The sequence below is a fragment of the Talpa europaea genome (assembly GCF_964194135.1).
Source record: "Talpa europaea genome assembly, chromosome: 11".
Lineage (NCBI taxonomy): Eukaryota > Metazoa > Chordata > Mammalia > Eulipotyphla > Talpidae > Talpa > Talpa europaea.
This window is the reverse complement of record NC_140078.1, coordinates 20,282,117-20,297,224: the sequence shown is the minus strand read 5'-3', so window position 1 is coordinate 20,297,224 and position 15,108 is coordinate 20,282,117. Positions and strand designations below refer to the sequence as shown.

The 15,108-nt window shown below is 37.5% G+C and overlaps 1 protein-coding gene across 1 annotated transcript in view; it reads left to right on the top strand.

The window, feature by feature from the left end:
* PIGU (phosphatidylinositol glycan anchor biosynthesis class U) overlaps positions 1-15,108 on the top strand; it is a gene marked incomplete at its 3' end in the record, with an annotated part of 93,235 nt that overhangs the window by 15,981 nt on the left and 62,146 nt on the right. The window contains exons 3-6 of the mRNA XM_084247656.1: positions 721-780; positions 2,031-2,093; positions 8,785-8,894; positions 11,083-11,183. Coding sequence (XP_084103782.1) covers positions 721-780; positions 2,031-2,093; positions 8,785-8,894; positions 11,083-11,183 — 334 coding nt within the window. The remainder of the gene's footprint in view (positions 1-720; positions 781-2,030; positions 2,094-8,784; positions 8,895-11,082; positions 11,184-15,108) is intronic.

Genomic DNA, 15,108 nt, shown 5'->3' with positions numbered 1-15,108 from the left:
CTTAAAAAAATAATAATAATAATGTCTGTGGGTTTAAAATATGTGTAAACATAAAGATATAACAAATAATAGAAAAGGCTAGGAAGTACTATATGGAATTAATGCAAAGAATCCAAAGATTCTTATATTGCATAGAAAGTGGCAAAAATAATTATATTGTACTATAGTTACAGTGAAGTGTATATATATTATAATCTGTAGGTTATCTATTAAAATATAGTAGCTAAATGTGTAACCAACAAGCTAATAGAAGGGAAAATGAAACAATTAAAAATAATGCAGAGGGCCTCCCTGGTGGCCTAGGGGAAGAAACACTAATCACATAAAACTTCTCAGAGACCTGTAGGAGGGAAAACATTTCCCAACTTACTTCATTAGTTTAACAGTCTTGGTCCACTGTGGAATTCCCCTTGGCTGTTATATGTGACTTAAAACTAAACTTCACTGCATTCCTTCAGTATGTTAATAATTCCTAAGCAAATAGTTAACACATGTCAGATTTTGTTGATTCCCTTTACTCAATTCAGCAGATAGTCCCAGTGGCACAAAATAATCAGTGATACTGAATTACTCCCCATCATGTGTACATTGGTCAGCCAAGGTAGAAATGTATTCTAGGAAAGCAAGATTTTTGCTGACAAGTAGCCTTCAGGACATCTCCTACTCTAGAAACTGGCTGTGGCATATTTAACTAAAATTTTGTTTGTTTTTCTCCTGCAGACACCACTAATAATATACCTCTTTCATTTCCTGATTGACTATGCTGAATTGGTATTTATGGTAAGTAACCTTCCACATAAAATCAATATGTATATATTTTTAATTTTTTAGTCTTTTATTTTCTTGTTTTTAGAAAAAATCTGAAAAAAAAAAATAAAAAAAAAAAAGAAAAAATCTGTTTTAGGAGCCTGAGGTTATCAGACTAAAGCAAAAATCCATCTTCAATTTATAGTCATTGAATATAAGTTGTAAATAGTTTATGACATCTGACCAGTTCCAGTTCCTCATACTATTTAGAATTTGGTTTCTGTACTATCTAGTATTGAAATTTCTAGCTCCAAGATTCTGTGAATAGTTTTAACTCTGGTGTCAGTATAGAGGGCATGCTGAACGTCCTAAACTTTATGCTATGAGATTCTGTGAATCATTATGAAAGAGGACATAGGCCTAATAAGACTTCCAGGGGCAAGAACTTCAAAACTGAGATGATAGGGCTATATTTTGAGAACATAGTAATTTGAAATACTTGCCTAATCTATGGTTAAAACCCTGGGTCACAAAATACCTTGGAGAACCTCTGAGATGGTCTTTCTTAATAATGTTTATGGTTGCTGTTTATCGAGGACTTAATATGTGCTAAGCACTAGACATACAACAGTCCTATAGAGCAGAGCATATTCTTTCTTTTTTTTTTTTTAATAAGATGCTCTAATTTTTTTTTTTTAAGTTTTATTTATTTATTTATACAAGCACTGGGTACAGTCAGAAGTGCGGGAGGGTGAGAGAATTCACCAGAGCCAGAGAGGAGAGCAGAACAGGCAGAGTGACGAAATACACTGCTGAGGGGAGCAGCGGGCAGCAGGAGAGGTCTGCTCGCCAAGTGGGACCCTCGCCCGCGGTCAAGGATCGAACTGGTGCCGCAGAGGCTGCAGGCAGCTTTGCAACCCAGCGCGCAACCGCTGCGCCACCGGGGAGGCCCAGAGCATATTATTTCTATTTTACAGAAAAGTAACTTGCAGTTATAGAGCAGACGTAGACACCAAACTGACATAGCCTCGAAAAGTCCTAATGCTCAGGGTTTTCTTCTCCCCAAAAAGGCTTATCTTTGGGTAGTCAAAATGAGGGTTGAGGTTCTGCCTGACTATGAGTTCGTACTGAGGTTCTGCCTGACTATGAGTTCAGTACTGAAGTTCTGCCTGACTATGAGTTCAGATAGTCTACCACCATCCAAAAACTTCAGGCCCTGGCAGCATTCCATGACTCCTATACTAGTTTTGTTCATTTCCTATTTTTTCTCTTTCTCCTAACAGATAACTGATGCACTCACTGCCATTGCCTTGTATTTCGCAATCCAGGACTTCAATAAAGTTGTGGTAGGTAGTCAGTGGGTGGGACAAAATTGGTGGAATTTGGTTGCTTGCTGGTCTCTATTATTACAAAGAATCAAAGGTCATAGATCCAACTCTTTGAAAAATACTAAGTGGGAGTGAAGCTTTTGGCTTGTTCATTCAGCTCTGTAGTGGCCAAAGCCAAACCCACAAGGTAGCTTTAATAATAGATTACACAAAGGTCACCTTAATCTATGTAGCATAATATCCGCTCACCTGTACAAATCCATACTTTCTGGAGCAGGTGGAGTGGCACTACATCATGTCAATGAATACCTTTAAAAAATCTTCCATTCCTTTTGTCAGTTCCTCTTGTCAAAGGAAAATGAACTCCTGATTGAAAAGTGTCAATGTAAACTTTAGTCTGAATTCATGTATAATAACCAAGGGGCACTGTATAGTGGGACCATTCTTATTTTCCTTGTTTCTGGGAGAGTTAATAGATAAGCAATGTGTACTATCACTGTCATTATTTTAAAAGTTGGCTGTGTTCCTCCTCCCTGATTGGCTGGGAGCCACTGAGAGGATTTAGACTGGGGTGAGAGAAGGCTGCATACCATGGGTGTCTGTTTGTGATTCATTTTTCTCCTGTTACCAAGTAATAGGAATAGAAATAGCAGTCTGCCTTTCTGTGGCACTGGTCATCAGTAACAAGTAAGCTGGTAAATTCTAGAATTTTAGACCTCAAAGAGATTTTTATAATATATAAATTGAGGGTTCTTAACTTGGGGACCATTGATAGGCTTAGTAGGTCTGTAAAACCTTAAAATGGTATGAAAAATTGTATGTATATGTGTTATTTTTTTCCCAAGTAGAGAGTTGGTAGCTGTTATCAGGTCTTAAAAAGTCCTTGACTCTTCTTCTAAAGAATTAAGAAAGACATTTTAGAGAGTTGGTATCACTGAATATCAGGGATTGCACATTTTATTTTATTTATTTTATTTTTTAGAGATTATTTATACATACAAAAACTCGGGTACAGGCTAGAGATGCAGGGGGTGAGAGGATCCACCAGAGACAGAGTGGGGAACCAGAACAGGCAGACTGACTGAAATACACTGCTGAGGGGAGCAGTGGGTGAGACAGGAGAGGTCTGCCTCGCCATGTGGGTTTGTCCCTGGCCGGCCGGGGATCAAACTCATGCTGCAGAGGCTCTGGATTGCATCATAGTGCAGTGCTTAACCCCTTGTGCCACCAGAGAGGCCCGGGGATTGTACATTTTAAACTAATGGAACATTTTGGGATGCATGGATGCATCTTGAGGGCATTGTGCAAGTGAATAAGTCAGATAGAGAAACACAAATTCTATATGATCTCATTTATATGTGGAATCTTAAAAAGTTGAATTGATAGAAACAGATTGTAGAATGATGGTTTGGGGGGGCAGTGGGGACATGTAGGTCAAAGGGTACAAATTCCTATTTGTAAGTTCTGGGGATCTCTTATACAACATGGTGACTACAGTTAACAATAATGTATTATATACTTGAAAATCATTAAGAGAATAGATTTTAAAGGTTCTCAGCTCATGCACACACACATACAAACGCACGCGAAGGTGAAAGGAAATTATGTGAATTGAATGATATTCCAGCTAACCTTAGTGTGGTAATCATTTTGCAGTATGTATCTGTATTAAATCATAACATTGTATACGTTAAACTAACACAAAATCATATCTCAATATATTTAAATAAAGCTAGAAAAGAAAAGAAAATTTTATGGGCTGAGGTGAAATGCTTTAACAGTATTCCCTTGAGGGCTTAGAGATGAAATAATTGAGGAGGAGATTCATAAGCTGAGAAATTCTGAGATTAATTGTTATTTTTTTTCTCCAAGATAGATTGTGCACGTAGACCACAATCTTTTTTCTTTGAAGTTAGATGCTAAAATATTTAAGAATGAGGTGTCATGATATCTGCAATTTACTTTCAAATGATTCAGAATTTTTTTCTTACAGATTTTTTTTCTTATTTTGTGTGTGTGTATGTGTAGAGATAAAAGAAATGTAGTAAAATGATAATTGGTACGTCTATTGTTTTATTGTTCTTCTAATTTCTCTGTAGTTTGAAATTCAATTTTCAATACAAAACACTGAGGAAAAAATATATCCATGTGACTACCCACCAATGTCTATATGTTAGACATTACACACACAATTATAAGATATAGATATGATTAAATACGAATTAAGGGGGTGTGTGTGATAGCTTTCATTTAAGAAAACAGCCAGTCAGATCCTTTTAACCAAAATGTAAAAATGAAATGTGTTTTAATGAAAGTTAATTAAAGATGCCAATATCATATGTATTATGATTTTTTTCCTGTCTGTCCTAAAAATACCACACATAGATCTTAATTAAAACAAATTTCTAATTATTGAGGTACTTTATTGGGGAAGCAACTAGGTTTTGGTTACTTTTATATCAAAGTGAGCCTTCAATGTCATTAGTAGAGATATTTTTAATATAGAGTACCAATAATTTTAATTCTTCTGTTATTTCTCAGTTTATATGGAAACATATTTGTTTCCTTTGTGTTATATAAAGAGAATGTGAGAAAACTAAATGGGCTTTTGTTAATACTTTGTTTTTTAGTGCACAAACATTCTTTTATCACTAAGACTGAATTAAACTTTGGAATAGTTTGTTTTTCTATCAGAATTTGTCCTATTGGAACATTAGGTTTCTAGGTTTCTTGGTCAGAATAAGAGTTTTATTTATACTATGTCAAAAATTAATTCATTCTAGATGACAGACCATTGATTTGGGTAGAATATCAGCACATCTTCCTTCAGATCTTCCCCTCTTTGTTAGAATGGGCCCATATCATATAGCCTGGAAACATTTTTAGTTTTGTTGGAATTTGAGATTTTTATCCCTGCTTATTAAAGCAGTGTCTGCACCAAAATGCATCCCAGAAAACTATGGTGCTGAGAGGGGAACTCCATCTCCACCCTCCATCTCCAGCTAGCCTGTGTAAAGTGAATGCTGATTGGTTGTAACATGTTGATTCCCATGACATTTTACATCTGCCTTCCTTGATTAAAAACAATGTTAATCTAGCCAGTCTTTTGCTGAGATTGTGCTTCCACCTTGAAACTCAGATTTCCTGTTAGAAAACTGCAAGTGGTTTGATAGGAAATGATAAAAACCTGTATCCTTTAATGTGTAACTTTGGAGGATAGACTCCTGAATTTGGAAAGTGATTCTCTCCCACTCCCCATGCCCAGCACCATAATTTTGGGGACGCAAATTCGTGTAGACACAGCTTCAATGATTAGAAAAAGCTCTTTATATTTTGATGTAGGGGAATTATGTCCTTGCAAAACCAGGTTTTCCAAGGGACAAGAAAAGGGCTTTATGGGGGAATGGATAAAAGAGAAGGAAAACCCCACTTTGGAGTTCTTTTGAAATTCAGAAGTTTCTACGGAAATGTAACATGTATGGAAAAGCATACACACATCAGTGTATAAGTGTATAAGCTGATTAATGATCATAAATGTACATCGAGGTAGTTACCCTTTAGGTCATTTTTTTAAAAGATTTATTTATTTATGCATACAAAAGCTGGGGCACAGGCCAGAGATGCAGGGGGTTGAGAGGATTCACCAGAGACAGAGTAGGAAACAAAACAGGCAGACTGACTGAAACACACTCCTGAAGGGAGAGCAGGTGAGTCAGGAGAGGTCTGCTGAGCCATGTGGGTTGCTCCCTGGCAGGCTGGGGATCAAACTCATGCTGCAGAGGCTGTGGATTGCTTCACAGTGTGGTGCTTAACCCTTGCACCACCAGGGAGACCCCCCCTTTAGGTCATTTTTAATCTCTCCTGTGATGGCTTTAAATTTCATCATTTTCAAGGTTGCTGAATATCTATACAAATACTTTTCTTTTGATTTTAGACCATGCTTTTTAACCTCATTTATTTTTGTACTTCTCAAATTTTCTTGGGGTGTGTATGTGTGTTTAATTTTCCTTAGATTTTTAGCCACTTTCCTATCTCTAACTAGCTGCAATGGAGAATTTGGAAAGAGATTTTGTCTATGCTTAGGGAAGCTGCCAGTATTGGGCCCACCAGGCTAGGCACAGGGCAGCTGTGCTGGTGAGACTGAGGGAGGCAAAAGGAAAGGTAGCAGAGAACTTGAAGACTGCCGCCCTGACTGCCCATCTCTTGGAGGCTTCTTTGATGAAATTGTTCTGTTTTTAAAGTATTTGGGAAAATTGGAGCTATAAGGAAGTACTTTTCTTTCATTGTTGGTGGTGTCACCTTTGTGTAGTCTACACATCCCTGTTTAGCTGCCTCCATCTTTTTATATAGTCCTGCTGGCTGCCCTCCAGCCTGGGGAATGGGCCTGCATTCCCACCTGTCTCTGGCTACTCCTGGATGAACTGCCTGTTTCCTTTTAACAGGTTTCTTTGTGGCATTCACACTCCCCAGGTGGCCTTTTTTTTTGCCACTTCAGGAACCCCTAGCTTGGCGGGAGGAGGGGGGGCTTCTTTCTAACGCTGCTGCCCCTGTCCTCACTAAGTGCTTTGTTTGCTGAGCCATCCGCCTTCTCTCTGATAAAAGCACCTTAGTTTATATTTTGTCCTTTTAATTAAACAACCTCAGCTGTGAATCGCAGCATAAATCTTACTGATGATAATTCGTACCACTTAACTTGGGCTCTCAGTGATGATCAAAAGGTTTTTAAACTTTGTTCAGGTTTTCTGATTAAGCTGCTATTGCAAGAAATTTGGGGTTACCTGTATTCTTGTGTTGACCTCTTATTTTCCTTTGAACTGAAAGATGATTCTTTAAAACATTTTTTATATTTTAAATTAAAAAAATTCTAAAACAGGGCCTCCCTTGTGGCGCAAGGGGTTAAGTCTCAGTACTATGAAGCTATCAGCAGCCACTGCAGCCTTAGCTTGATCCCCCCGGCCAGGGAGCTGACCCACATGGTCCAGCAGACCTCTCCTGTCTTGCCAACTGTTACCCTCAGCAGTGTATTTCAGTCAGTCTGCCTATTCTGCTCCCTACTTTGTTTCTGGTGAATCCCCTCATCCCCTGCATCTCTGACCTGCACCCCAGCTCTTGTATGCTTAAATAAATAAAATAAATCTAAAAAAATTTCTAAGATACAAAATGCATGTATAATAATACTGTGAACCTGTTTCAGCGAACCTATTTCAGCTTAAAAAATAAAACATTACATATAATAGTTGCTTCTCTCTGATAATTTCATCTCTGTATCCCACCCTCTCACTAGCTACCACAGTTTTTTGCCCCATGTTAATTAAAAAAGTTTAAAGGGAAAATTATCCATCACTGTAAATAACCCTTTAGCACTGTTGGAATATTTCATCTTGTGCATATATGCTTTATTTATTATAAAATACCACTATTTTGAATATAGTGTTTGTCATTCCCATACATGACCTTAACTTTTACTACATTGGTAAATATCGCTAAATAACTTAGTATTGGTTTTCTTTTCTTTATGTTGAGGTAACATTAGTTTACAACATTGTATAGGTTTCAGGTGTAGTTACCTCAGCAACTGTGAATGTCATACCACACCCACCTCTCAGTGAGACTCAGTATTATTTTACATGCTTTTAACTTAATGTAAATGGTACAATGTAATATGTAGCCTCTTGTGATCTGCTTTTGTCATCATTAAATATTTAATCAAGCACAGAACATAAGAACTTGCTACTCTGGTTCCTCAAAATACTCTGATTTATAATAGGTTGCAGCAAAGACTTTATACTATCTAAATAAGATTCTGTGATTATTAAATCAGCAGGGCTACCCATTTTGGGTTCAGAGGCTCTTTCCATCTATAGCCTGGCCTGTTTGCTTATAGTATTGCCTAACTTTTTTTTCATTCTGGAACACACCCATGAACTTGTTGGGATACACCAGGGGAAGGTAAGTACTTTCCACCCCCATCTCACTCCCTCTTAACTATTCAGCTGCCCAACCACACCCAGTCCTCCTCTTCTTCATCAAGGCCATTCCCCACCTCCTCTGTGCAAGCCAGAAATCTGAAATAAGAGAGCCCTGGAGAAAACCCAGGATACTGTGACATTCAGGGGATTATTCCAATCCACATGAAATAAAGATTTTGCTTTGTGATGGAACTTTGGGTTCTTTGGACAACTGATGATAGTTCTTCAAAATGGCTAAGAACTTTGCTTTGCCACTCATTATTCAGCCATTCAACAGATATTTATTTTTTGTTCACTGTGGCAGGTGTTAGCACATTAACATGGTCTCTGCCCTCATGGAATTCATAGTCTAGTGAGGGAGAAGTGTATTAACGGGTCATATAAATATCGTTGCAACTGTGCACAGTGCTATGAAAGAATGTATATAAAAGGAAGTTTTCATCTAGCCAGGGGAGGTGAGTGTGGAAGTAATGATTTAACTGAAATCTAAAGACTATGTAGGAGTTTATTAGGGAAAGACAATAAAAGGTTATTCTATGTTCAAATGCAAAGGCCTGAGAGCAGGACTGGGGCATAGCTTGTTCTTGGTGCTACAACCCAAAAAGGGAGAGGTGGGTGTGAGATGAACCTGGAAAGGTTGGGCCAGACCAGGCAAGTCCATGCCATGGAAGAACTCATATCTTCCTTCTAAAAGCAATGGGAAGTAATATGTTTCATGTGTTTTGTCATTTTTTTTCCAGTTTAAAAAGCAGAAACTCCTCCTAGAACTAGATCAGTATGCCCCAGATGTGGCCGAACTCATCCGAACCCCAGTGGAAATGCGTTACATCCCTCTGAAAGTGGCCCTGTTGTAAGTATTCTCTGATAAAACAGGGCTTAGTGCCAACGAGTGCGAGGAAAATTTGATGAGACTTTCTCATGTTGTTTGTTGTATTTTTGGAGATTTGCAGTCTTAGTCACCAAGTATTTGCTGTAGTTCTGTTGCACAACTGGGGTTCTGGCCAGCAAAAAAGACAGAGCCATTCTGTCTCTCTTGAGACAAAGCCTTACACAGGGACATGCACAATCAACCCTTCACAAATGCTTTTTCACTTGATGCTGATATGGCCTCCAGCCTACTTATAACCAGTGTTTCTTTAAAAAAAAACAAAAAAAAGTGTCTCCAGTTGATACTCATGGATTGAATAAAATTCTGATCTATATGTGGCTGTTGTTTCAAGCAGCTCCTATGTTTTAGGTATAATTTAGTCCCTAATTTGTAGTTCATAAACTGAAATAAAGTGCCAAACAGACATACCTTAGCTTGGTGACCAGTATGGGAAAGTGGAGCTTAACTAAGATTTAAAAAAAATTTGCTAGGAGTACTCAGTGCTGCCAGTAAATTTAAGTCTTTCAGGTTAAAAAAAAAAAGATAATCCCTCAGGTTATTCCTGTTTATATTCCTGAGATAGGCAGATGTGGATACATATTCAGTCAACTAATAGTCATTGAATATTAGTAATACACTAGTTTCTAGGAATACATAGTAAATAAGACAAGTTTCCTCATGGAAAAATATGACCATAGAACTTCTCAGTTAAAAGGGACCTTATGAGGACAGTTTATTCAATCTTCTGCCTTGTGTGCAAATCTTTTATTCACTATCTAGATGCCTCTTGAATATCATCTGTTATTTAGAAATGGCTTTTTCTTTCCTTTTCCACAAAAAGCTTGAATATCAGTTCACATCTGTGTATTTCAGAAATATTGATGGGAACTACCTAATAGAACCAAAGATTTAGCAATATTATGAATCCCTTATGGACTTATGTCTCTTGGGGATAGTTTTGTAATAGCAGTAGACATTTTTTTAAAGGTTGTATAATAGGACTGTCTGTGATTGTTGAAAGAAAAAAAAAACCACCAACAATTTCTAGGCCTTTGGTTTTAGAACTGCTAATCTTACAACCCTGGGAGGTATTGGATTTAAGGTCTTTATTTGTTAACAATAATATAATCTCTTTCTGAGACATTGGTATGTTTCATCCCATCTGATAGTCAGAATTATGTAATTGGTCTCCCTTTTCACTTTGTCTGCCAGGACACTCAGAGCCAGCTTTGAAGCTGATTATTACAATGTTGTAGGTTTTCTTTCCCTGGTCCTTCTCTTTGGATTTGTTTTCTCTGTTCTCAATTCTTTATTTCTATTTTTATTTTTAATTATCTGTTCTTATTTGAGCTACCACAAATCTTTTGAAGAAACAGGATAGAAACAAAAGAAAGTAATAATACATTATGACTATATAAAATTTCCCTACTCACAACATTTAAAATGTATTTTCATCATCCATTCCTTCTCACCTCAGGAAAAGACTAGATGTTTCAGATTAATTCATTTTTAGTAGTCCAACTTCAGATGTCCTGTGAAGGTCTGTGGCAACTAGCTTGTGAGTTTAGCAGATACTTATTTTGTCCTTAGGGTCTGATTCAGTGGCTATCAAGAGGGCTAAATCCAAGCTACTTTTGAATGAGGGGAGTGGGCTGTGTCAGACCTTAGGCACCTAATTGAAGAAAAATAGTTTCCTGGTTTTCATAGACAGCTGTCACCTTTCCTAAAATATATGGCTCTGTGGGAACTGAAGAATTTTATCATTTTTGAAGTCTGATGTAGTAGAAAGACCATAAGCTTTAGAGTTAGAAAGACCTGAATTGAATGTATTAGCTAGTGAAACCTCAGGCAAGCTAGTTAACTGCTGATTCTCAGCTTCCTCCTCTGTAAAATAAAAATAGCGTTATTGCTAGTTTATAGGATTTCTGGATAATTAAATATGATGGTTTTCTATAGAGAGTAGCACAAGCTGGCAGTGACGATTCAGTGCCCTCTACTCACTACCCCAACCCCATTGTATTCTCTTTTTCTCAGGAGAACTCATTTCTAAGAAATTGCCTCTCTTGAGTATGCTTTTAGTAAAATCTCTTGAATTTCCTGACTGTGGTGATCATTACCCCCAGGTCCTTTACCAGGATTACTAATGCCAACTATGTGTGTTCTTCCCCAGCTATCTCTTAAATCCCTACACCATCTTGTCATGTGTTGCCAAGTCTACCTGCGCCATCAACAACACCCTCATTGCTTTCTTCATTTTGACCACGATAAAAGGTAAGGCCCAAAAGAAAAGTACAAAGCTCAGCTCTTAATTTGTAGGGTTTATAACACCATGTTGTGAACTTTTAAAAGAACAATGCAATCCTTAAGAGCATTGTAAAAAGTCACACAAGTGATATAAGATTAGTATTTAAAAGTTAAATAATTCAAGAGAAAAAATTAATTAAAATATTTTGAAATTCTACCACTCAAAGAATCACTATTCACATAGTTAAAATTTTTTTCCTAAAAGGCTGATAATGGGACTAGCAACCTTCTGCCTTCCTCTTTCTACCCCTTGTTCAACTTCTTTGAAACAACTGCTTTCTGACTATTGCTATTATTTACATCTATATTTCTAAATAAGACCTTATTTTTCCAGTGAATTATAAATTTTAGACATTATCAATTTCATTCCCACTGTGGGATATAAATATTCAGCTCTTTTTTTTTTACCAGTATCTCTACCTCCCCTCTACTAATTGTCCTAAAGGAATTATGTCACACTTTTGATAAAATTCATAGTATCTGTATTTTGTGACACTATATACATTATTTACTGCTGAGCTAAGAGTAATATGTAAGTAGTAGGTAGCAACTAAGTAATTAACTGATTTTATTTTTCTTGTATAATCTTTTCTCTTTTCTCTTTCCTCTTTCTCTTTCTATGATAATTATCTTTTTTCTTTTTTTTTTTCCCCTCCCTATTCTTTTTATACTAATCACATTTTTTTCCCCCTTCAGTTGCTCTGCCAGATCTATAAAGTGCCTAGCAGTAGTTGGTTTGTTTTTTTGTAAAGATTTGGGTTTTTTTTTATTTATGCATGCAAGAACTGGGTTGTAGGCCAGCGATGGGAGATGGGGGTGGGTGAGAGGATTCACCAGAGACAAAGAGGAGACCAGAACAGGCGAATCTACTGAAATATATTGCTGAGGAGAGCAGTAGGTGAGACAGGAAAGGTCTGCTATGCCATGTGGGTTAGCTCTCTGGCCAGGGATTTAACTCTGGCCAGCTTGATAGTGCTGAGACTTTAACCCCTGCACCATCAGGGAGACCCAAGTTGGGTTTTATTTTTAATGCTTAGATACATCAAGTAGTCCATTGGTTCCATTATTATTCTGGAGGCCTCCCTCACATATCTTCCATCCTACCCTAATTTGTCCTGGTTGTTGTCTGGACATGGTGCAAAGCAGTCATACCGAGACTTCTCTTTATAATTCTCCCATGTTGTATCCCTTCTTTCTTTGATACCTTGTCTCCTTTATTGATTTTTTTCTCTTGCTGAAGTATTTAGTAGTTTTCTAAGACAGGATATAGGAGATCTATATTTTGAATCATCTGAAAAATGTCTTTGTTCTAGTTCAGTACCAAATTAATCACTGGGTTAGTATATAGAATTTCTAGACTGGGAAATCTTTTTCTTCAGAATTTTGAAGGCATTGTTCTATTGTCTTCTAGCATCCTGGTTGCTCTTGAGCAGTTTGATGCCAGTATATGTAACCCAGTTTTTCTTTCTGACAGATTTAGAATCTTCTTTTTATTTTCAATGTTTTGAAATTTACGATGTTGTATCTTAATATGGGTCTTTTCTCATTCATTATCCTGGGTACTTGGCAGTCCTTTTCAATATAGAAACTAGGTCCTTTAGTTCTAAAAGGTGTTCCTATACTGTATTTCAAAATATCTCTTCTCTGTTTTCTCTGTCTTCTTGTTTGGTACCTCTATATTGTACTTGCTTGCTTGACCTAATTTGTGCATTTTATTTTCTATTAATTTTTCCATCTTTTTTTACTTTTTAAAAATTTTTGTTTTTATCTTCTGTTCTGTTGAATTTTTAATTTTTAAGTTCTTTTTTTTTTTTAAAGATTTATTTATTTATGCATATAAGAACTGGGGTATAGGCCAGAGGGGTGAGGGGTGAGAGGATTCACCAGAGACAGAGCAGGAAACAGAACAGGCAGACTGACTGAAATACACTGCTGAGGGGAGCAGCAGGCAAGACAGGAGAGATCTGCTGTGCCATGTGGGTTGCTTCCTGGCTGGCTCAGGATCGAACTCATGCTTCAGAGGCTGTGGATTGCTTCATAGTGCAGTGCTTAACTCCTTGTGCCACCAAGGAGGCCCTTTAAGTTCTTTTAGTCTCCAGCTGTTTCCTTTAAGCTGTTTCCTTTAATATTATTTTATTACAGCATATTTTCTTATCTCTCTGATTTTTTTTCAGTTTCCATATGATCCAAGCATGTCATCGTCTTCCTGGTCCCCCTTCCCCTTTTTTTATTTGTTTTGGGAACTCTGCACAGCAGGATGTGAGCATGATGCATGTGTGTATGTGTGCATGTGTGCTGATGACTCATCCTCACCATGGAGACATCAGACAGTGGGCTAACTTTTTTTTATTGGAGGTATCTCTAAATGTCATCATTTATAGATTTTCTTTTCCTCTGTAACTATTTAGTTTTTCCAGAGAGGAATACTCCAACTTCCTGCCTAGGGGTAGCGGAGTTGGAGTAGCTGTGGGTGCGGTTGTTTATGTGATCAACTGCTGGAGTTGTGAGAGCAGAAACAAAGGATTGCAATATGGAGAGTGATTTCTTTATTTTTCAGCCCATTCTTCTTCTCAGACTAGTGCTGTATATAATATCCCCTCCTCCTGTGTCACTAATTTTCTCCAGAAGAACCATAGTCTCCAGGGGATGGAGTAGAAAGTCAGGGGGGTGAGGTATATAGGGGTAGTCAACTGACTACACATAGTTTGGATGAGACCTGGGGTTCTGACAGGACTGTTTACAAACTTTCAGCTTTATTTCCATTTCTGTACCTTATCCAAATCTTTTTTTAAAAAAGATTTATTTATGCATACAAGAACTGGGGTACAGGCCAGAGGTGCAGGGGGTGAGAGGATTCACCAGAGACAGAGTGGGGAACAGAACAGGCAGACTGACTGAAATACACTGCTGAGGGGAACAGTGGGCAAGACAGGAGAGCTCTGCTGCGCCATGTGGGTAAGCTCCCTGGCCAGCTGGGAATTGAACTCGTGCTGCGGATAGCTTCATAGTGCTGTGCTTAACTCCTTGTGCCATCAGGGAGGCCCACCCCAACTTTTCATAGTACCTGGTTCCTTCAAAGTGCTGAATTTCTCACAAGTTCTGTGGGGTGAGTTCGCCTGATTTTTATTGGCATTTCTGTCTGTTGGCCACTGGACTGTAATTTCTTCCACATTGGTAAGTCATTTATTACTGCTCCACCTGCTTTATATTTCCACTATTGTGTTAAAATTTATTTTGTTGTAATCTCCTTCTCTAATTTTTGTGGTTTAAGACTAGTTTTGTTCCTATATTTTAGTCAGGTTTTTTTCCCCTTTCTTTTTAAGAAGTAATACACAGGTGGTCTATCTATCATTTTTGACTGGAAATGTATTTCCAGATTTTTTTCCTCCATTCTTCTTTGGGACTTTTAAATATTTTATCAATTAACCATCACCATAAAATGTTATTTAATAAATCACTCCAAAGCTCAGTAATTTAAAACAACAGTGAGCATTGATTTAGCCCATCTGTAAGTCAGGTAGTGGGGCAGCTGATCTAGGTTGGATATAACTGGGCAGTTTGTTGGTTTCATTGGTCTTACTCTTACATCAATGGCTGACTGTAGTTGGCTTTTGTAGGCTGGGCTCTTTTTCACATGTCTATTATCCTGCATCAGGGGACTAATTTAGACATATTCTTCCCCTAGTGATGGCAGAGGCACAACTGTGAAGAAGTCCAATTCAGGAATATGCTTTTTAAATTTCTCGTTGTATTATATTGTGGTAACATCGATCATCATCATCATCGATCATCGATTATATTGTTGTCGTCAATCAAAACATGACACAAGGCTGAGCCCTGAGGTGGAGTCTTCCATCCTGTCCACAATGCAAGAGCACTATAGCATTATAAG